Source organism: Syngnathus typhle, linkage group LG2, assembly GCF_033458585.1.
Source record: "Syngnathus typhle isolate RoL2023-S1 ecotype Sweden linkage group LG2, RoL_Styp_1.0, whole genome shotgun sequence".
NCBI classification, from domain to species: Eukaryota; Metazoa; Chordata; class Actinopteri; order Syngnathiformes; family Syngnathidae; genus Syngnathus; species Syngnathus typhle.
This window is the reverse complement of record NC_083739.1, coordinates 6,304,698-6,328,898: the sequence shown is the minus strand read 5'-3', so window position 1 is coordinate 6,328,898 and position 24,201 is coordinate 6,304,698. Positions and strand designations below refer to the sequence as shown.

Genomic DNA, 24,201 nt, shown 5'->3' with positions numbered 1-24,201 from the left:
CGACTACACAGCCTGAAACGCAGATTCAAAGCTCACACTTCAGAACCGTCAGGCAGACATGCTGTGTTGCAAAGCTTTTAATTACAGCAAAATATTTAGTTATAATTCGGCTTTAACAAAAAGTGTGTGTGTGTTCGTGTTCGTGTGTGTGTGTGTGTGTGTGTGTGTGTGTGCGTGCGTGCAGAATTAAGTGAGCTCCAAATGACCCAAAGATATTGGGCACAGTTCTTAATTTGCTTCATAATTTAAAGTTTTGCTGACCTGCATAAGTTTTGTTATTGCTATTAGTGCGAAAATACGACACAAGTTTGTTGTTTTTTTCATATCATATTTTTGTGTTCCAGCTTGTCTTTGATTGCGTGTGCGCGCGCGTGCGTGTGTGTGTGTGTGCATGTGTGTGCATTTACACATTCAGCATTAATGCAGAACTGAGACCAGTGTAGAGTTTATTTGTAACATCAGCAAGGAGAGAATCTTTCCAGAAGTTGTGCAATGTAAACACAATGTAACAATTACACAATTGCAAAATGGTCTCAAATTTAGTCACGTGCTCCAAGATCATATTTTTGTGGGATGCACGTAGCAGGACCAAATATTAACAATTGCTATTCCTTGACTCCGTTATCAAGGCCAACGAAAATGCAATAAAAAACCACAAGAATAATGATCACCTATGGTGCAAAAGTAAGTGGAACTGCTGGTGGCATTTCGTCCACATATTAGAAGGGACAAGCATGATGTATTGTGTAGCCTTCTCTGTAATTGAATTGGGGCGGGAAACCGGGTGGTAATCGGAGTACAGCAGGTTGTCTATTAATGTTTGACAATCATTTTCTTACACGACTTTGCTCAACGCCTGTGTCTGTGTGCCCTGTGCTTCTATCTGCAGAGATTTTGTGGCGTCTCAGTATTGAGCACATTGCATCTCTCATGTTAAGGGATTGTTTATTGATGGAGGAGGGTGGTTTCGGCCTGTTTTGGCCCCTGTGCCTCTGAGTAATGGTGAAACACAGCGCTTGTTATTTTTCTCCTTCAAAGTGTGCATTCACTGCATTGCCAAAGTGTCCAACGGTTAACATAGCGTAAACAAAAAAAAGGGAGGAAAAGTAGTTGGTTTGGGCTTTTATGATGCTGACATTCTGTATTTAGAAAAACGTCATAAACACGAAAAACCTTTTCCATACATGTTTTCATTCATTATTGCAGAGCAATGTGTAAGGTAATGGCAGTGAATTACAGTTGGGTTTTTTTGAAGATAGGAGGATTGTGCTGGGGCATAAGATGCTATGCACCGACCACAGTGGGGTTCATGAGGTACTGCATTTCTAAGTTAGCCCAAAAAGTAATTTTTTTAGATTTGTGCTGCACCCTTTTACATGTCTTAAATGACACTTTTCATACTCGGGTGCTTGTCGGTTTTTATATTATTTTGCACGTTGTTTTTAAACATGCCTCAATCAAGAGTACAAACAAAAGAAAGAACCTCACCATTTAACATCTGCTGAATAACTGGGAATTGCATGGGTTATCTTCAGTGCTATCTTCCATGTGCAGTTTTGAGGACATTGCTGTCCATAGAGAGGTGCTGCTCCAATCATTTCATTATTGAATTTTTCTTCCTTTCTTTGAACAATCAGCACCACCTCACATTTTTTTCTTTACCAGAATTGAACAGCTCACAGATAACGAGCAGACGCAAGTTACTGAATGACAATCGGGTTGGGAGCAAGTGCGGCTCAGACGGCTTGGGGACGGAAAGGAAATGAGGCCCTGGTAGTTAACAGTGTGGGAAAAATGAAGCCAAAAAGAGGTCAGAGTTGACTTCTGTCATCAGGCTGCTGGCTGCCGGTATTGTTGAATCTTGTCATCATCTTATCATCTCTCAGGCGGCTCTTCATCCATCTGCAACGGCGCTATTTTCCACCCAACTCTCATTTTGTGAGGGCGCCGGAGCATAACGCCCAAATAATGTGATAGTGTCTGTAGTGGACCAGCGAGGGTCTGAGTCACCAACTTAGAACGCCCACGCGGCTATGATACAGTGCAGCAGAACAGGCAAGAGGGTAGGCAGAGTGGCTTGCATGGTTCCCCCCATGGGTCTTTTGGAACTGTGTGGGTGAGACCATCTACGCGCTTGGTCATGCCTGCAATGCAGCACTTGTTGTTGTTCATATGGTGGGTTTCATCGCCTCCCAAGGCGCTCTGCTAGATGAGAGGATTACTGGCATTGTGGGAACGCGGGTAGATGATTTTCTGATTATGCAGCATCCTCTCTGGAGAAGAAACCACAATAAGATGAGTTAACATTTGTTTATCCGATACTATGCTGTGCAGTACAAGTAAAACTGACACTAGCTAGGAGAAAACATATTGAGTGGTAGATATTTTGGTTTTTCTCTAAATCACGCATGGTTGGTTGCGGGTTTAGGGCAGTTGTAGGAAATGCCGGTGCTATGCGTGAGTGTTATCCCAGCAAGCAAGTGTTAACCGCACCAAGAGAGGTGAAGATTTGACTGACTTCCGCCTTCGGTCTCAGTATGGGGCTCTCTGGAGAAGCTTCCTGGTCTAATGTTCCCTGTAAACCCCTACCTCTTTCTTGCATGTTCACATGTCTTTGACTATGAGACGAAACATTGTTTAGCTTCACCATGGATACCTCTATTCTAAATTGTGCCTTTGCAAACCAGTTGACATTGTAGGAGGTCAGCCATGTTGGGCTAGCGATTGCCTTGGTGCAAAGAAGACAGGGGTCTCATAGCACAAGGGTCATTTGTGGCTCGCGGGAAAATATTTAGCAGCACTTGACATCAAAGTTGAATGTTGATGAGACCCCAATCTTTTTTTTATGCCATTCACATTGAATTTGTATACAATCAACAGCCTTGGTGGCTCTTGGCGGGTGTGATGGCGGAGCATGGTACAAAACCAAAGTTAAATGTTTATTTTCAACATTATTATATGATGTTGATAGCGACAGTTAGATTAATTACCTCATTGCTTTTCATTCTTCACACGGCCACCGGAAACAGAAATCTAATTTATTCCATCTGCAGGCGAGCGAGAGCAAGATTTCATGATGCAATGATCAGTATCTATGTAGATGGCAGAAGATACAGGAAACATGTTATCATTTATTTGATGAACCAAAATCAGAACAGCTGCAAGTCAACTCTAGTTACAGTGACACTGCAGACCAGCATCAGAACTTTTAATACATTTGATAAGAGCAGATACGAGAATATAGTACTATATCTGTGCATTTTGTATTGCATATCAAGTCATGACACAAAGAGCATTCGCAGATAAGAACTGAATTAGGAGACTGAGGAACCTGTTGCCATGCAGCACAGATTGCCATGGTGATTTACTCCAATTAAACTACTGCAAGCTTGGTAACGCTGCAAAATTAGAGTCAAAAGCACTCTATATTCTAATCTTTATGGGGATATTGGTCCATGAGATTCTGCACTTACATAGACAGCTACACCAACCTGCCACAACATTATGTTTTTAGTAATGTTTATAAGTAGTAAGAGCTAATGTGACATGCGGACTCTTACATCTTGCCGCCAAATTGTTTCTGAAAATGTAAGCAAAGTTTATTAAGCAACTAAAGCAAACTCTACTAAATATTCTAACCAATTAGTTCAATAAGATAAATGCACAGCAATTAGCAGGAAAGGAAAAGATTAGACAAAGCTGGGGCTCACTGCTACAGCAGGATTTCAAAACGGCAAAAGTCTGCAAGTAAACACCCATTCTTCTGTCATCATTCCGTCGTCCTTACTCATGAAACAATCGTTCCTCTGCCCACTTTCGTTGTCGTCGAAAAGGGCTTCCAGGATTGGTCCGTCCCTCCGTGCATCCTCGGTCTGGGGGTACATTTAGTTTTTTGATTTAGTTTTTTAATTTATCATTTTTACCTGGTTTTGTAAAACTTTCGGGGTCTCATGTGACACTCCTAAGTTTCATTTGAGTTGGGGCCCTATGGGTCATTATGATTACAATGATTATTTGAAATTTAATGTCATAATCTTAATAATTCCTCTCTCTGTTCTTGTCTTGCAGTGGAAGGATGCACGGATTGGTCCGTGGACTATCTGAAATACAAGGTGCTCCTGGGTGAACCTGTTCGGATTAAGTGTGCTTTATTCTATGGATATATACGTGCCAACTACACACATGCTCAGAGCTCAGGACTCAGTCTCATGTGGTACAAAAGTGCCGGACATGGCGATTTCGAGGAGCCCATCAGTTTTGATGGCACACGAATGAGCAAGGAGGAGGATGCAATATGGTTTCGACCAGCCGAGCTAGACGACGTGGGATACTATTCCTGTGTATTAAGGTATATTGTCACACCTATATAAATGCAACACGGTTGTAAATGTACGGTACACAAGTTTACTGAGTTCTAATAAGTGGTACTGTGAAAGTTTGGGATATTAGCATTCAACGTCATGTGCACCTTCACTGCGGTACTGGCCATGAATAGACACAGGCAGTCTTGATCCACTTCTCTATTCACTAACATTGGCAGCATTTAGAGATCGATGCACATGGTGGGGGTGGCTCGGTGACGCACTGGTTAGCACGTTCGCCTGACAGTCGGGTTTGATTCCACCTCCGGTGAGTGAGTGTTTGTGTATACTTAAAATGTGACCTTTTGGAGAAAAAGAATTCCTGCAAAAACAATATGCATCTCGCAGCGGTTGCTGCTCGGGCCCTAAAAAAAGAAAACAACACTGTGGCAGCAACAAGTGAAGGTTGGTGTTGTTTTTGGATATTTAAATCCTCTAAGCTGATTTCTCTCGACTCTATGATTGCAACACTTTGTTGTATGATGCAATCATTGATATATCATGAGTCGGCAACAAATGGCCGCCCCCTGATGGGAAAAAAAATGAGTGGATTTTGCTGCTGCTTGCTATTCCACAAATGCAATATTAATCAGAATACCATGTTTAGACTCGTGGGGGCGCATACATATTAATGTAAAGACCTTATTTTAAATTACTTCCCCTTTATATTGAAATTTTCACTTTGCTGACATAAACAGAGTAATGTGGAGGACACACACATGATGTTGATGTGTTTATCTCAAACATGAACTGTACAAGGTCACTTCCTATACCTACAGTGGCACAAAGATCACAAATGTTTTGTGTGTCTTCACATGTTGCATTTCCTGTTGTGTCACTGCCATGCTTAGACTTATTGGTGACTTGCAATCAATGCATGGATGTTGCGGCTTGTCTTCTTTGTAGGTATTACATCACTTTGTCCAACTTCTAAACAAGGTGCACATGTACATTCACATGCACACCTCTTGTCGCATTTTGTGTGTGCTCAGATGCATTTAATCAAGGGCTTATCATACACTACCATGTGCATGCCCAACATGGCGGTTCTGTGCTCTCACAAGACCAGCTGCAACTGACTGGAACTTCACAAGCCTCCAACACACACCATTTACACACAGCATGCACACTTGAAATTCTGAGCATGCATGCTTGTCTCCTTTGCTCTTTTGCACTCACACCTTCCCACATACACATGCGCACACTTACTATATGCACTTATGCACAAACACACATGCACACTCACACACAGCTCCGTTGCCACGTTACAAGAGAGCGCTCATGTCATGTATAGTAAAAGAACGCAGAGCAGATGAGCGGTGCAGTATGTCAAATTGAGGTCAGCACTCAGCTGTTTCAGATGTTATACCCCCAGGAAGATTGTCATATGCGAAGCAAAACCATCTGCAATAGCAAAATGTATCTTGTAATGCAGAGGCACACACACGTTTACACACGCAGACATACATACACCTACGCACACACATGCTGTTGATGGAACTATGCTACAAAAGTGACAATTATATTATTAGCATCAGAAAACTTTGCTGTGCATCAGGATGCCCCTTTCAGAATTTATTCATTAACATTATTCATTAACCGTCGTGAAAACGTTAGAGCCAGTCTTCGTGGAGAATTTGTTGATAAAAACTTTTTTTTGTACTGAGATTAAATTCAGGACAAAATACAATAAAGATATAGTTTAGAATGTGATTTGTTTTCTTTTTTTTTTGCTTCCTAGAATTTTTTAAACTTTAACCCTTACATTCCTGTTTTTTGTGTGTGAACCTGTCTGATTAAAGTGCTTGCTGAGCCTGCAGATGTGATTGGATCAATTATTGGGCAATATTCAAATCTCCAGAAACACGGGTTTTGAACGGTGTATCAGATGACCGGGGCAAGTCATCACAAGGTGGTGCAAACTCTATGGAAAAAGTCAGCTGGGATAGGCTTCAGTGCACTTGCCACCTTAATGAGGATAAGCAGTATAGGAAATGGATGGATGGTTTCATGCTAAAGAAACATCTGTGGCTATTTCCTTGCTAAAAGAGAAGTCATGCCACAAAAGCACATTCGGTCATTTACTGACCTAAATCCAATAAAGACTTTTTGAATGACTTTTCAAATCTTCTTGCTAAAATAATGCTGATAAAGGAGGGTTTTAATATTCATATTTGCTCTCCTAAAAAATCAGTGAACAAGGATTTTTAAATTCTTATCGACTCCTTTTATTTTGTGCAGTTTGTGACTGGCCTTATACATGAACAAGGATGTACTTTAGACATGGTTGCAGTGTGTCAAATTTGAAAGTCTTGGACACCCATTTGATTAACGATATCTTTTTATGTCTCCTTTTACTGTGCTGCTGTTAAATCTGCCGCAGAAGTCACATTTTTAACCCTCTCACGGCTGTTGTTTCTCTGATGCGTTTGATGAGAAGTCAGCTCATGGTTCCACTCATCCTGCCCTACTAAACTGAAACTGGTGGCTCCATTAAAAAGTGTGTGGTCAAAAAAACGGACCCGAGCCCGAGTTTACTGACAGAACTTTCACAGCTAAACAGAATTGCCGCAAAGCTGAAAGGGGGAAAAAAGATAAGCTTCCAGTCTCTTATCTTGAAAGACTGCTGCCGCTACAACCAGTGTACTGTTGAGAAGGCCAAAATAGAATATTAGTTCAAACTAATTGAGTTTAACCATCAAAATATGACAGTGGCAACAATATGAAGTGTGGGAAACGCAGAGGGTATGACTGTTACACAAACAGTTGCATACTCTCAGGTAGCTGGAGCCAAAAACTTTTAAGTCTCTATTTCGTAGAATTCTATCAAGAGCATGATGGAAACAAAATTGCGTTGCGGCAAACAAAATACCTAAGGAATCTAATTGTAGACTTTTACGTATTGACCATGCAAAATTCACAGTTTTTGTGAAATCTAGGCTGAGACTAAAAACTCTATAACTTGACATAAAATGTGAGCAGGTGTGATGATACAGCTCAGTCTCGATTTTACTTGGAATTTGCGGTCCAGAATTTGGGAATCACGTTTACCCCGGAAGCGCATTATTTAGAAAGTCCTGGAAGGGGAAAAAATGCAATCAAGTGTATGGGAAAATTGCAGTAGGGAAATATGTACTAAGACAGTGATAATGTGTTTGCATTTAGGCAGTGACATCAATGTTCTGGGTGAAAATTAATAAGATATAATTCACCATTTCGTAGTTGTTTTGGATACCAACTGAAACACTTTCTGACAGGGGACTCTGCAAGACAGTCACAATATATTTGGGTCTGCCATGTCAGACTGGTATCTTCCCCCACCATGGAATTCAACACGCTACCTGGGAGTGATTGATTGTCAGCTCCATCCTTCGTTTCATTCAAGTGTCAAAGACATACAACCACAAGTCCAATGACAAGCCCACAAAGTCAACCATCAAACTGTGGCCAAACAGTTTCCTTGACTCAAGTGCACGTAAAGGAAACTCCTATGTTTGAACATGGTATTTGTTATGGACAATTCATGGCGAGAAGAAAAATCTAATTCCGGATTTATGCTTGGGGTCTAGTTGACAGGTTGAAATGAAGACTATCAAATTACTGCCGCCAATTCAAATTCACGCGGTCCTTGAATCAAGCCTTCGTATCTGGCCTTTGTTTCCTTTGTTTTGTTTTCTGAGCGACGACTACTTCGGAGAAAAAGAATGACGCAGTGAATCTGTGTGCTCTCTTACTTTCAGTGCGGCTGCCTTAAAATGAGGCTGCTATGTTTTATCTGCTTCATTATTTTTATAAAGTCATTAAAAGCACTGTACTCCTTATAATTTAATAATAAATACAATTAAAATAAACTCCTTAAACTGTGTATCCTTACATCATTTAGTGTCCTTTTACTAAACTTGCAGAGTATTAAATCCCGAGTCCTCTGCTTGCCCTACACAGTCACTGTCAGCATGGCAACTATCACGATTGATGTATGCAGGATGTGATCTAACGTTGCCATGACATTGGACACATTTGACGGGCGCACTCACCTGCCACGGTATTGTCTAGCTTGTTATCATCGTATCTCCAGCACATGCCACATAGGCATCCAAGAACACTGAGTGCTCGGGGCACAGGGTGCAGTTGAGCCTGACGTTACATTGTCTCAATCGGCTTCCCGATATGACACTGAGTAACTCATCCAAATTGCACTTGGTTCAAAAGGCACCAAGATGGATGTGAAATGTGGGAAAGACAATGAAGGACAAAATGCTGGCCCGCTCCTTTGCTCATTCATGCAGAGCAGATGACACCTAATTGCCCCTCCACATCCAAAAAGGAAGCCCGGGCACCCATGGGATCCTATTTGTACAGTAGACCATCTGCTGAAAGTATGTCTGGAATAATCTCCACATCATGTTAGATTTGCACATGGCCACCATGCAAAAACACAATTACCAAGTGTTGGGCTCTGACTACTTCCAAGATTTTTTGCCATCACTATCGACCAGTGTCTGCTAATCCACCAAGCAGCTAATGCCACAGAATTATGTAAGGATTTGCAATGTTTGTAATTGTTTTTGGTTCAGCTCAATTTCTGCCATGAGCTTTGAGAGTTTACCAATGAGATTTTGCTAAACACTGTCAGTTTGTTTTGTGTTTGAACCATGAGGGATTTGCTGCAACTCAGCTTGCTTTATTGCTTATTAGCAGGTTTAGGCAAAGGACGAAAATTGATCCATTAATCAGTAAGGATTCACATTTGTCTTTTCTCCCTTCCTTGACACAGCAACTATAGTATCGAGTTGATTCAGAGATTCTGTTGAGTTACTCAAGCAATGGATCCAATCTTGAAATCACTATTTTCTTAACATTTACCATCTTGGGATTCCTGCAAATGTTTAACATTTTTCTCAATGAAAGCCTAAGATCATGATTGCCTAAACATATAAACATTTCTTATATGAGTTACTGAAAATTGAAATTCTTACTGTTTGCGCTGAAAAATAATTTGTTGCATTTCATTTTTCAGGAACTCCACCTACTGCATGAAGGTGTCCATGTCTCTCACGGTGGCAGAAAATGACACAGACCTGTGTTACAACTCCAAGATGAGGTTTTTTGAGAAGGCAGAGCTAAGTAAAAGCAAAGACATTACCTGCACAGGCATCGAAGATTATATCCAGCCAGGAGCGGAGCCCCAGATTGTCTGGTACAAGGTAGAAAAAAGTCTTTCTCTTCGATTCACTGTAATTTTCTAAGGGAAGCCTCCCGTCTATACAAAAACATATAGAATGCAACCTGCACAAAAGAATCACTGTTGGAGGTGGTGGGCTGCGAGAAATATGGTTTGATCCCCCATGTGCCAGGCCAGATAATTGACTTTTAGGTATTTTTTCTATATTACTCTGGGAATTTATTTCCAAATTTTACCAGTCACCCAAAGGGAACATATAATGAAAGTTGTTTTAAAGAATATTTTAAGACTTTTTCAGGTTTGTAAAAAAAAATAATAATGCTTTAGTTTTGCGGGGGCCCCTGGGATATCCTGGGCCACCTTATATAAAAAAGACAACAGTGTTGGAAAAAAGTCGATAAATGAATCCATTGGGGAATTGAATAGACTGCTTAGTTCCCCATTAAAGGAAGGATACTTCATTAAGCATTATCACAGTTTAAAAAATCTCCCAGGTGGCTTAATAACATGTCTCTTAATGCTTTTGTCAAAATTCACCAAGGATAAAGATTTTCAACAACAGCCTCTTTTTTTCTCCCTCTTTGCTTGTGTCATGCTCGCACCTTGCATAATGCCACTTATGCATAGTCAATTACCAACGATTAGATGAGCTCTAACACTTTATTTTTGGGCTTCACCCAAGCTAATCAGTAACAGCTCTTTTGACAGCTAAAGACACAAACGCTCACAAGCTAATTGTGAACAACCTGACAATTGTCACAACCTGGAAAGGCACTTTGAACAGGATGCCACACTGCTCTATCTGCAGCGACTGTACTGTCGATGGATTGGCCAGATGTCCCCACACCTTTTCCGATATCACGTCCAACAAATGAGCCGCACTAGGCAGCCACATCACTTGTTCGGCTTCCCAGTGAATGTGATTAAAGTAGAGGATAATGGCTGAGGGTGTTCAAGCCTCCAGTTATTGGCTGTTCTTTTTATGTCTGGAGTCCAAAACCAAAGTCCACAGTGCCCCACATTTTCTTTTGCTTCCGGTGTTTCGGTGGCCTCAAATTGTAAGGTGCTAAAAGTACAAAATGTTTTGATTAAAGTATATTAAATTGCTTGATTATTGATTACAATCAAGTGGGATTGAATTAAATTCAAAAGTGAGTCATCATCCTCAAAATGTCTTCCGTCTGCTTTCAACATAGGAGTGTGTGCCTAAACAATGGAGACAAACAATCGAGAGGAGGAGGGACACCCTCTCCATCAAGGAAGTTCAAGAAGATGACTTTGGGAATTACACTTGTGAATTACAGTTTGGAAACTTTGTAGTGCGGAGGACCACTGAACTGTCTGTCACGGGTAAGGAAAAGTTCAAATTCAGTGTTATTTTTAGCATAATTAATCATTTGAAGTTAACAGTACAAGAACAAATCCAATTTATAACTTGTATTTGTGGTGACAAAATGCAGGGGGTTTTAATTTGCTTACAAGCATCCGGGTGAAGTTACCCTGACACGGGCCGAACAAAAGGGTAAGGAGATTTTAGATGGATCAGTGGCTACCGTCAATTTTCTGGCACAGGTTGGAGTAAGTGCTGGCTGTTAGCTGCTATCAGATAGAACTTTATATCCTTGTAAAGGGACAAAGGCAAGACTGCAGTAAGGGCAAAGCAAAGTCTTAAATCACCCATTAATTCCACCCTTAATGTCTATATTGTATCTGCTGTTGAGGCACTCAGAAGCAGGGTGTAAAACAGATTGATTGATACGGTGTGCTTTTTTCCCCCCACAGTGTTCTTTTTGTAAAATGCAATCATAACAGGAAGTTAAAAAAAAATGACTGAAGGCCAAAAAATGTATTACTTGATTTTATGCGCCTCAATTCTATGCGACTTCCTAACTTTTTTTTGTCAATACAAATTTTTGTTTGAACTTAAACACATCAGCAGTTGCAGCACAACATAACACATTAGTCCCCTGTTTTACTGGATTTTTTTTTGTCGCCTTACATGAGGGGGGACAGACTGTGATCCTAATGACACTGTGGGAGACGTCCCCCCCCCCCCCCCCCCCATCCCCAGTGCCATCTTGGCCTATGTTCACACGCATGTAAAAGTTTGGAGCCTTCAGTCAACCTAATGTTGTATTTTGTCCCAGTTCTTTCTCTTTGATGCTCACTATGCTAATAGTAATTACCAGGAGGCCGCCTTCTCGGATTAACTATTTAATGTAGGCCAGAAAGATTGAAACACAGCTGTGGAGCCTGCTCTGCAAGATTGCGAAATAAAGTCTTAACCCCCACCTCCGGGATTCCTACCCTTATACTCTTGGCTGCAAGGGGGCAACTCTGACTAGCCTGTGTGATAATGCGTGGCCTTGCAGTCTTAACTGAAATCGATTCATATGTATGTGCAAAAGAGTGTCATAGAGAAGGGAAAACCAGTGAAAGCAAGTCAAGGGTCACAGTAAAATAACGGCATAGCTCAAGCTACTTAGCTAATCACGTATTTGTCAAAGAGGCCTATTCTCGCACTAACGTGTATTTTGCATGTGTACCCATATTTCCTGGTAGCTACAAAAGCAGTCCCACGCTCACCCCACTTATGTTTTGACGGTTTCGGCAGCACAATTAAATTGTTGTGTAGAACAGTGGCTGCTTAATAAAAAATGACATGAAACTCTCGGAGCTTTGATTTTTTTGAAACAGCACTTTTTCTCATGCACTGCCATTCCACATTGAACCATAAATTTCTATTTGGACCAGAGAAGAAAAGTTGAGAATAGAGGAAGTATTGGATCGATAAACTTTTTAAATTGAACTTCTAAGTTTGTTTTTGCTCAGACGTGACCTTTCAGTCATCCAGAATAAGCACATACAATTCTAAGCAGTGTTTTTATCAACCTCCCACTGATAATTCCAATCACCAACAAATCCACTTAACTTCATCAACAATCTGGCGGGCCATCTCAAAGCAGCTCAATTGGACAAAAGGTCATATTCCAAAAAATATATAATGAAAGCCAATATAACACCGGGGAAACTCCACACCGACTGATGGAAAGTGTTTCATGTTGTGGTTGTTTTTAAAAGAAATTCTAAATTATATCATTTTATGTAAAGAGCACAGTTGGATAGTTTTGAGTGATGAACTTGATATACAAGGATCATCAACTTTAGTGTGTCACTGCATTTATTGAGCCTTTAACCTGCTTTTTTATATGTTGAGCCATACTTTGTGGTATGAGCATACACCCTAAATAGCCATAAAGTGGGATGGTGACAAGAATCGTGGAAATACATTGTGCTTTGCATAAAACGCAGCTGTGTTTTCCTTTGCACTAACTGATGCACCATCACCCTGAGGCTCTTCATCTGCCTTGAAGTTGAGATCTGATAAACTGCACAAAAAATATTGTAAACAATTGGACATCTATATAAAGGGTTGTATGCTAGACGCTATGGTGCTGCCTAACCATAGCAAGGACAGAAAATAAATAAATAGTTTTAAAAGTTCAAACTGCTTATATATGAACCAGCAATGATGTCTTCTGTCCACTATCTATTAAATGTTGTGCAAAATTAGTTTTTTCTCTTTTTTTTTTTGTTGTAAAATATCTCAAGGAGCAAAACAAAATGCAGGAGATACAAAACAGGTGCAAAAAAAATCCAGCTGTTACTCATATCACATATACCGTATTTTCCGGACTATAAGGCGCACCGGACTATAAGGCGCACCTTCAATGAATGGCCCATTTTAAAACGTTGTCCTTATATAAGGCGCACCAGACTATAAGGCGCACCATTAATGCATCATGTCAGATTTTTAATCCGAATCAAATCATTCTCCATTTTATCTTTTTCATTTCAACTTCAGACGCAACAAATTACTTTATAATCACAAAATAATGATCCATAGTCTTTTTGATTCATGATTCATAGTCTTCAGCAGGCCACTTATGATTGATTCCATGACACAATGCTTCGGGTCAGTTTAAATTTAGGAATTTGGTCCATATATAAAGCGCACCGGACTATAAGGCGCACTGTCGGCTTTTGAGAAAAGTTTAGGTTTTTAGGTGCGCCTTATAGTCCGAAAAATACGGTACCTATAATGTGCACACTGATTCTCTATTGTTATCAATTGTAATCGCTTCGATTCTTTAGTGCTAAGTATAGTTTGGAATACCAAGACAATGCCTTTAAACCCTTTTACTGTCAATTTACCACAGAGTAGAGTGATTTGTCACTGTGGAGCATAGTGTATCCATTATGAATTCACTTTGAAGTCAGCTATTTTAAGGCAAGATATTGCTTGTTAAACAAAGACTTTGAAAAAAAACATTCTTTGTAAGAATTATCATCTTTTCACACAGCTCCTGAATTTGATGCTGCATTTATATGTCAAAGTGAATTCTTTTAATTCCTTAGGTTAATTCCTTTAATGGTATATAAAGTCTACTCATAACCTGGTTTATATTTCACTTGTCAGCCCTTTTTGGTTTCTCCCATGTTCCTGTTGATTCATTATCATATGAGGGAGGTTGGAACAGAAATTCATCTTAATTGACAAGATAATTAACGTGCCTAGAAAGGAGATGACCTAGCGAGATGATTCATGAAGTGATCATTTACAGGAATTTAATCTCCACAGTGCAAACAGCAGGTTTTATTCATTTATTTTTTTCTTTACTATTAGTGAGAAGAGTCAACAATAAAAGTAAATAAATCTTTTTTCCGTGAATGTCACTGCTGTTGGCCTTTCAAATGCAAAAAAATATTTGAATGCATAATTACAATCCATAAAGCTTCTGGGAGGATGTCCTCCTGTTGCGTCTGGCGCAAAATTTCTTGAAATCTCAAGACGACGGAGGAATTTGGGGGTGAAATAGGCTGCCCAGTGTCAAGTGGTTAATTTGTTTAAAAATAAATTTTGTCTGACTGCATTAAAGAAAAACAATGTGAATTGATGTAATTATTTATCTCATGTTATCAATATTAATTTTTATGGATCACTTGTGTCTGTTTGAAGTTATATTACTGAGCATTGTAGTTCTTTCTTTCTTTAATATGAAGGTTCGCCACAATTCTGCCTGTGTAAGTGTTGACGTCCATATTTTCACAACCTTCGAGGGGCGCCATCTCAGTGGGAGCTTTCTGCCTTAATTAAGGTTGTCATTCAAGCATCTCGTTTCTTTGGAAACAGGCTTTTTTTAACCACCTGGCTGCTCCGTAGCAACTTTGATCAAACATCTTGGTTGTCATCTCCTCTGTTGTTAGGGTATTAATTTGCTCTTTTGGACCTTGGACTTGTGTGGCTATTCCTAACTGTTGTATTCCACTTTAAAAATTCCAACATCATTTTGTGCATATCATCAATCTATATTCGCCATTCCTAAGTGGGGCTCCCATATACATAAATAAAGTGGGAAATCTATTATCATTCACAGTGATTATGTATCATACACCCAATACATAAAGTATGTATATGAAATTGTAGCTTTGCATACTGCTATCAAGCCAAATGTGTTTGGCACTCCAGCATGCAGGAGATAAGAATGCTGTTAACACATTTCTTTCTCGAGGGCTCAGAAAAGGCGCTAAATAAGGCGAACATGAGACTCAGTCCCACTCTGAGCAATTCTGACAGGTTTCCATTTGATGCCACCAAAAATAAACATCATACCGGTGGTACGGTTGCTTCAAGAAAAGGGTGAAGCAAGAGAGGAAAAAAGCATCATGCCGCATGTGCACATCCTTAGTTCCACAACTTTTGTTTAAATGCAGGATGCAATTTCCCTCTGGATTTATAACTTTTTTATAACTTGTTGGGAAGTTGTAAGAGTATGAGCTTAACATATGAAATCAAGGGTAAAGTAGTTTCTGTTACCATAGCTACTCCTGGCAGATCCAAACCACATGAACGTGCTGACAAGGAAAAGTTCCAACAAATAGTTTGGCTTGGCCAGTGTAGCACAAGGTTAGATGACTTGGGTCGGTGTCCCCTTGTTTGATGTGGTGGTTGGGGGGATTATGGACACTAATGCTGTTTGGCAAACATCAGGCTTGAATACCTTGATAGTCTTGAGCGTTAATTTTACCCTACATAGATTTAAGACACTCTGATGGAGCAAAGCAGCCCCAGAAGAGTCACCTCCATTTTTCACAGTAGGGACAGTGTTGCCATCTTGGTAGTCTTGGTAGAGCTGATGTGCCTTGCTGAAAAGTCCCAGTTGTGTGACTAGTCAAGATGCAGTTCGGTTCTTGATTTATTTTTAAGAGTGGTCTTGGTTGCATCCCATGAAGTGGACTTTGGCTCAAGTAACGGCAGATGGTGTGATCTGACACTGATGTATCTTGACCTTCACCTTTAATTTCTTTGGGGGTTGTTCTGGTTCTCCTTTTTAACATTCATATTATCTGTTACTTGATTTTGTCTTCTGTGGTCACTCACCACGGAGGTTGGCACCAGTCCGGTGGATCTTGAATTTCTGAAAATGTGCGACGGCAATCACAGGAACATCAGGCTGCTTGACAATGGTCATATAGGTTTTACCTTGAACATGCTTTTGTACAATTTTATCTCTATTATACTGAGGCAATTCTGTCCTTCACTTTGTGTAGTCCATCTTTCGTGTGTTAACACACCCTGCCAAACAACACATAAGTGGTCCTTTAAATTGTTTTGAAGAGCAAGGGCGAGCTGAGCCATCAAAGTGCAGTTGTAGCAACAGCAGTTCTTTATAAGATGCACACCCCCAGCTGCCCAGTGGATATCAAAGCTCTGCTAACCCCACACACATCTTACCCGGAGGACATGAACAAGCCACGCCTTGGAGATTCCCAAGTTAAACACCAAATAACAGGAGCTTTCTCCACTCTGCAATTACGATAAGGAACAGCCTTGCCCCTGCAGTTGTAGAAGACATTACACAAAATGGTATCCACACTTTTGAGAGGATGCTCAACAAACACCTCCTCAGTATGTGACTGATCCTCAAACTCAAGGACATTTTCTCATCAAAATATTCTGTTTACATGCTCCAGTCTGAGTAGCTGCTGATCACTGATAGGTACTTTGAATTGTATTCCTAAAACTCGTACCTCCTTAAACTTTTTATCTGCTTTATTTTTTTCAAACAATACTGCAACTACAATTCAAAAGCTTCTTTTCACTGGTTAATTTTCCAAAGCTTTATTATTATTATTATTATTATTATTATTATTATTATTATTATTATTATTATTATTATTATTATTATTATTATTATTATTATTATTATTATTATCAAAGTCAAACTTGCCAGATATCAATCAATTAGCATACTGTGCTTACAAACGCTTCTCTTGCAGGTTCTACATCTGGGTTATGTAATTAAGATGAAGTGTAGCATAATTAATGCCTTTGCTGGGCTAATTAGCACTCACTTAGGGCTGTAGTATTCAAGTTGAGGGAATTGGTGCTAAACTAGTGTTAATGTAATTCCACACTAAAGCAGTAATGAGTGAGTCGATGGATGGATGGATGGATGGATGGATGGATGGATGGATGGATGGATGGATGGATGGATGGATGGATGGATGGATGCATTTGGATGGGTGGATGGATGGGTTTGGATGGGTGGATGGATGGGTTTGGATGGGTGGATGGATGGGTTTGGATGGGTGGGTTTGGATGGGTGGGTTGGGTGGTTTTGGTTTTGGATGGATGGATTGGATGGATGGATGGATGGATGGATGGGTAGATTGAGTGGATGGGTTGGGTGGATGGGTTGGGTGGATGGACGGACGGACGGACAGATGGACGGACGGACGAGTGGTGGGGAAGTATATACCTAGCTGTCTTTGTTGTCTACATACCACCCTCGGTCAGGGGGATTGCTTTCTTTTTCATAAAAAATAGTCCAACTTGTGGGAGCTTGTACTCACACAGATAATTAAATACAAGTTTACAACTTTACTGCAGAGCCTATCTGACCAAAGTGTGCCCGTTGGAGGACTTCAGAGATGCTCTGTGTACTGTTTTTAGCCCGCAGCGCAGGCTAAATCGAAAGTAGTCTGAGAGATGTGTGATCTACCAAGCCAAGCAGAGATAGAAGTTGTCCTTGGGAAGCTAACATAAACGAGATCATCTTTGGAGCTGGAGGAAGCAACTTGTAAAATCTTAATTAAAAGATTGTATCACACATAGTTTTGCATGTGGAAAATATGGAAATAATGGACTTAAAAGACAAGTTTTCACAGTTGGAGCAGAGAAATAATTTACCATGCAGAGAGTAGGCGGAATGAGAGAACTGCCAGGAGAGAATCTGCATTTTTTAAAAATCCACAGAGATGATCGCCTCAATACAGCAACTGAACAAGCTTTTTCAGTGCACCCGGTCTCTTTACTGTCCTCATTATGGCAAAAACAAATTAACACAATCCAAACAAATCACAACACATGCTGAGTTTGCCAAATATGCCTAATGGCGACTTCCCCTCACATCCTCTTAAAGAGTTCCAGCAAGCAGAATGAGGGCAGTGTTTCACCTCTGTTGTTGTTTTGTTATTTTGATGCATTTGCAAATTGATTTTTTAAAGCCTCAAAAGACACCAAGATAAAACAAATTGACGATTGGATGACATGATGCTGGCATATCATCGCATGAAATCAGAAATATATCATTAGATTCTGAGTGCTTTGGGCTTCTTAGATCCCACGTGTGTGTCACAGCACACAGTTATCATAACAAGACTAAGTACGACATCACAGGTTCTTATTTCTTTTTTCTTCGGGACTGCAATTTTCATCTTTTGCTGAAAATGAGACATAGATTTAGACAACATGCCACTAACATGTTTAGTAGTTTAAAAAATAATACAGATGGAATTTCATACTAATTGTAATGTATTTGGGATCTTATCAAATGATCTCTCTTTTACTTCTCAACACACTGTCACGCCACACTTTTGTTTCGCAAACTGTAAAATCTTTTTCTTCCTCCACTAGCGCCACCCTTCTTCTGTGACTCATCCTCAGCATCCTTATATTTTCAGCCACTTGCCTCAAAATACTTCACGCTTTCTCCTACCACTGCTCCTCATTTTGAGAGAATGAATTTCATCAAGAATGGGTCCCCTGCTGAGGGATCAGCTGTGCGATGAGTGACAATCTCCCTAATTAACACCATCTCGGCATTGTACAAAGGGTCATCTATAAATGACAGTTTCGTTCTGTTCTGTCAATAGTTGTGCTGGATCATCTCCAAAATCTTGGTATTTTGTTGGGAAAGAAATTGACCTGGGTTTTTATTATGTGATGTTTGTGCAGGACTTCCATATTTGTTTGCATTATGTCACATTTATTGAATTTCTATGTGTGTGTGTGTGTGGGGGGGGGGGGGGGGGGGTGTTCTACTGTTTGTATTTTTGAAAAATGATGCCAATTTAGGGCCAGGGAAGTGGTGCTCATTTTAAAGAAGCAGCTTGCTTTTCCTGAGGAAACCTTTATTTTCAGCAAACTGCTGCAATGCAACTATAAAGTCAGCGTCTTCTTGGGGGCATAGTGAAATATATGGTTCTGAAGTTATAATGAGCTAAGTAGCTTCAAAACCTTGCACGCTAAAGCAGACTGCAGAGTGTTGTCAATTACCAAATTTTATTCAACAAAGGGAAGAAACGGGAAATACCAAAGCAAAATGATATAACAAAAAACTATGCATAAAAGTTGTAAACAGTCGAAAACTAAAAAAGGGAAAGAAAAAAAAGAAGCGAGAACCCGTCAACTACACAATTAAAGGAACACAGTGATGAGTCCCAGAGAAATGGAATCTTAACTGCTCAAGTTAAGTAGAATCATGGAATCAAGGACAACTACTTACGATACAGACCAGAATAAACGAATACAAGCTGGAATCTGGACACGACACAGCAAACGGAACATTCACTAAAACTAGCAATAGTGGAAAGTAAGCAGTACGTCTTCTTCTTCTCCACTTGAGAGCCCAGTTTTAGGTGTGTTATACATTGGGGTGGGGAATATACAAAAAAGAAAAAAGAAGGGCACAAGAAGAAAATCTGGGATTTAATTTGCCTACGTGTAAAATGGTAACCACACATCTCCAATAACGTTTGCTTCGAAAAGCCGCTTTCTACTTTCCTGTGTAATTTTCCTCCTGCACACACATACACACACACACACGCACACACATGCATACTGCTCTTCATCTGCCGAAGTGGTCTTTAATGAAGTGTAAAGAGCGCACTGCAACGACCAATCCCCCTCCTCTTCCTTCCTCTGTTTTCATCTTCCCTCATGTCACCCCGGGGAGCCTCAGCAAGAGTCGGACAGAGCGCCACACTGAGCATAAGACAGGAAGAAAAGTGATGGGAGGGTTAATGAGATAGAACAAGGTGTTTTTTTTTTCTCTCCCTTGCATCAACTTCTCAGCATCCCAACCCTCCTCAACCCATCCATTATCATATGATCACGGGGATGTTTTGAGATGGTCTCCCCCAACTGATCGTAACATCAGGTTGCTCGCTGAGTTTGTGTGCATGTGCAGCTGAGTGTGTTGTGAATCAGGTCAGACTTGATGTGCTCGGTGCCCCTCAGCTAAAAGCCGGCCCACTCTCACTCATAATAACTTACCGCAGAATTTGGATTTTCAGGGCAGAAACACCCCAGGTCACCAAATGTGTGAGGTGTTTGCGTGCCTTCCAACATGGCTGACTCTCACTGCAATCATCAGCAGTGTATAATCAAGAGTATTATTATGTTTTATCATATCTGAATCAATTTTGTATCATGCAAACTGGAGGTCGTGGCTCCATGTACACGGTGTGATATCTGTGCTTCCCTTTAAATCCAGCCTTGTTTACTGTCAGAGCTCCTTCTCACCGTGTCACGGTGAAGCAAATAATCTCAGCACACTTTGTGGGGAAAGGGATAATTAAAGTAATGAGGTTAATTCACGCAGCACTGAAGCACGCCAAGCACAAGCAAATGCATCTATTGCTTTTATCCTTTCCATTTATTTTGCATTTGATTTGAATTTGTCATTAATGAGCTTTCAGAAACCGTTTCTCCTCCCACTTCGAAGGACCATATTTGTAGTCTTATCTTTATCCAACGCTACCAACCCATGAACGCAGAGGTGTCCAAGTGTGTGCATCAAAAACCTCCGCCTGTGTTGTTTATTACTCTTTTAGCATCAATCACAGCACCGTTCATTTAAAAAAATACAGGCCCTGGCACTCTGCTTTTCCAAGTGCGTTTAACGGAAAGCCTACCTGCTGTTGCTTGCAGGGATTCATTAGCATTAGGAACCTCTGAGTGCATATCCTCTGTTACTAAGCCAGCTCGTCATTTTTCAAAGAGAAGATTTAGCTTTTTTTTCCATTTTCCATTTTCCATCCATCCATCTTCTGAACTGCTTTGACCTCATGAGGCCTGCTGCTGTGTTGAAGCCTATCCCATCAGTAGGCGGGGTACACTCTGAACTGGTGGCCAGACAATCCCAGGGCACACATAGACCTTAAACTCTCACAATCACACTTAAGGACAATTTCCAGAGCCCAATTATTAATGTTCATTTTTGGAAATGGGGGGAAAAACTGGAGCACCTGCAGGAAACCCATGCAAGCACTGAAAGAACATGCATAACTTCCTCACAGGAAGGCCGGTGCCAGAATCGAACCCTGCACCTCTGAACTGTGAGGTAGTCATGCAAAGCAGTGTTCCACTGTGCCACTTTTATTCATTTATGTTTTAAAAATGTCCTATGCAGTTGGCCTGATACATGTTTTTTCATTTCTTGTGAAATAAATTACAGTTGATTCAAGCAGCAGCTGTTGCACCATACATTCTTCCTTTTCTCTGCGTTGATTCAAATATTTGGTCTTTGAATTATTAAATGTCCTCTCTCAATTTGTCTTTCTTGCAGCTCCTTTGACAGACAAGCCACCCAAAATTCTCTCCCCATCCGAAAGCCAGACCAGCGTCATTGAGATGGCACAAGGTAAAGGTACACGCTGCATGCCAGAAAAACTTGTTATGGTGTCTTACTCACAGCATTATGTATGTTGGAACTCTACTCTAGTATGTTGTATACATGTTCTGCGGGAATTGTTTCTTTAGCAACGAGTGGGTAAATTGTATTTACACTCAACAGATCTAACATGCTCATGCACCACCAGGGTACCTTCTGTTTCTCCAATATAATCAATCCACAATTATTCCCAGTACCTCTTATTTATGAGGAACCATGGCAAGCTCGCGTTACTGCCTTAGACCACCATTTTCTCTATGGAGTTCCTGGGAAAACTCCAGATCAAAGCCTTATTTGGAGCAAGCTGAGCCTTTGCAAAAGAGAAAATGGGTCATGTTTTTTTTGTTCGGGGGGGGGGGCATTTTTGGCGTTACACTGAAATAAACTAGCACAGATCGCTGTAGCATCAAATTAATGATAGATACAAATCTCTTTGAAATGTGTGTAATTCATATTGGTCCGATAAAGTGTTTTATAACAGTTCTGCATGATTTATGTGAGGATTTCTGCAAAACTCAGAGGGACACGGATAAGTGGCCGATTTATTTTCACAGTCCGTTCACATTGGCACCAGATAGGCCAATACAGTGGTGTAATAAAACACTTGCTGTATGCAACAGGTGGGACCAACTTGTAACTGGGCATCACCCACGGCACTAAATTGAATCTATATTGGGGGTTTTTTCAAGTCGTGTATGGCTTGAGCTGTAAAAACTAAAACTAAATTTTGAACAAAGCTCATGGAAGCTGTTTAGACGCTTTACTTGCGTAACCTTTCCTTGACCTGATCTATGTCAGTGATGATCACACCATCATCCCAAGACATCCTCAGCTGCTGTCTTGATTGAGTGTAGCTACATTTTTCAATCTATACAGATTCTTATTGATTTGTCGTGCCTTTTGTTGACACTACTGACCAAAACTTTACCAGTGGACACCTTAAGATACTGGTGGCACACTGTAATATCGTGTATATCATATATCATATATATGATATTATTGGTTTCATTGAGGCCCTACTTCATCCCCTTATTATTGTACAGCATCAAGTGCAATCTACAGAAGATCCGGTGGACAATACTGAACATGGTCAAAGGAAAATGAGGAAGCTTCAATATATCTACAAAACTTCAAATGAAAATTAAGTTAATCGGAAAAAAAAAGTGTCAAATCATTTTCACAAGATTCACAAGGCGGAAGGAGTCCTACTTATTTATGCCTTGTTTTACAGCAGATGGAAGTGTGTACCTGACAGCAAACTGGCCCAAATGGTTAATGTGCCTGTAATGCAGAGGTGTAAATTGTATTCCTGTTAGAGGGAGGAAAAGGTTTCCGTTATGAAGGGAAGCGCCTATCAGTGTTTTACAGACGTGCTGCACAGACTGTGTGCTGACTGTACCGGAGCAAACTCATTTCTCCATTTATAGTAGGTGAAAACATTTATTGGCATTTACTGGTGACCACAGTCTTACATTTTTGGAGTCAAATATAATAGAAGTATTAAGAAGGTTTTGGAAGTAGACTCATTATTTTTGTGGTTATTTACTAAATCTGGATGGATGGATGGATGGATGGATGGATGGATGGATGGATGGATGGATGGATGGATGGATGGATGGATGGATGGATGGATGGATGGATGGATGGATGGATGGATGGATGGATGGATGGATGGATGGATGGACGGACGGGTGGTTGGGCGATTGGACGTACGTACGGACGGTCGGACGGATGGATGGATGGTTGGATGGTTGGGTGGATGGATGGATGGTCGGATGCTTGGATGCCTCTTATTTAAGAGAAGGTTGGCTATATTGGTCACCAATTGTTTTTTTTTTTAAATGTTAATTTGTAAATTTACATTTTGGTTGACCGACATTGGTTGTTCCAAAACAAAATTAATCCTCAAAAATAAAATTTCCCAAGTAATTTTGCACACAGTGCATTGCTTTCAAGCACCTTTGCTTTTTGTTTTGCTCTGACCTTTTGTAAGTCTCAACGGTTTTGACTGTCCTATTTCCTGTAGTGAACTTCAGGCCTTGGGACCCAGTCATCTTTTTTTATACATTTTATTTGAGTCTCTAACCAATGGCTGAAGTCTCAACCATCTGTTGTTGCTCAGGGCATCTCTGTGTCATTTTTCCCCTCCTCATTTCTCCCAAGCATTTGGGTTCACTCCCCCACCTTTCCCCATCTATGCACTATGACCAGTAATACTCAACCAGGGTAGCATGACACCCAAAGGATATCATGCAAAAAAAATGTCCAACTTCGTTTGACAGTTGTTAATCACAAATATCTATGTGTGCCAGTGATGCATAGTGACAGGCAGAACAATTAAATCACATTCCATTAGATGACAGAAGCTGCAATCAACCTGTGTATCCACCTCTTAACGTTCATACAATAGAGTCATGTTATCTTATCTTAGTGTCCAATTAAACAGATCTGAATTTTACACTGAGTACACTTTATTTCTTATGTAAAATGCGTGCCTTAAATCAATCACCCGAGACAGTATATGGCCATTGCACTAAAAACATGTGAAAGTGCAAGAACATGTAGAATTGACCCACTTTTACGGCTTCCACTCCTGTGGGATCATTTTTTATGGGACTTTGAGATTTTCTGTCCTTTG

At 40.4% G+C, this 24,201-nt stretch overlaps 1 protein-coding gene across 1 annotated transcript in view; it reads left to right on the top strand.

Annotated features, from left to right (window-relative positions):
• The window catches only part of LOC133150321 (interleukin-1 receptor accessory protein-like 1), an 84,739-nt gene that overhangs the window by 34,156 nt on the left and 26,382 nt on the right, over positions 1-24,201 (top strand). Inside the window, exons 3-6 of the mRNA XM_061272777.1 lie at positions 4,069-4,348; positions 9,379-9,565; positions 10,740-10,893; positions 21,459-21,533. Coding sequence (XP_061128761.1) covers positions 4,069-4,348; positions 9,379-9,565; positions 10,740-10,893; positions 21,459-21,533 — 696 coding nt within the window. The remainder of the gene's footprint in view (positions 1-4,068; positions 4,349-9,378; positions 9,566-10,739; positions 10,894-21,458; positions 21,534-24,201) is intronic.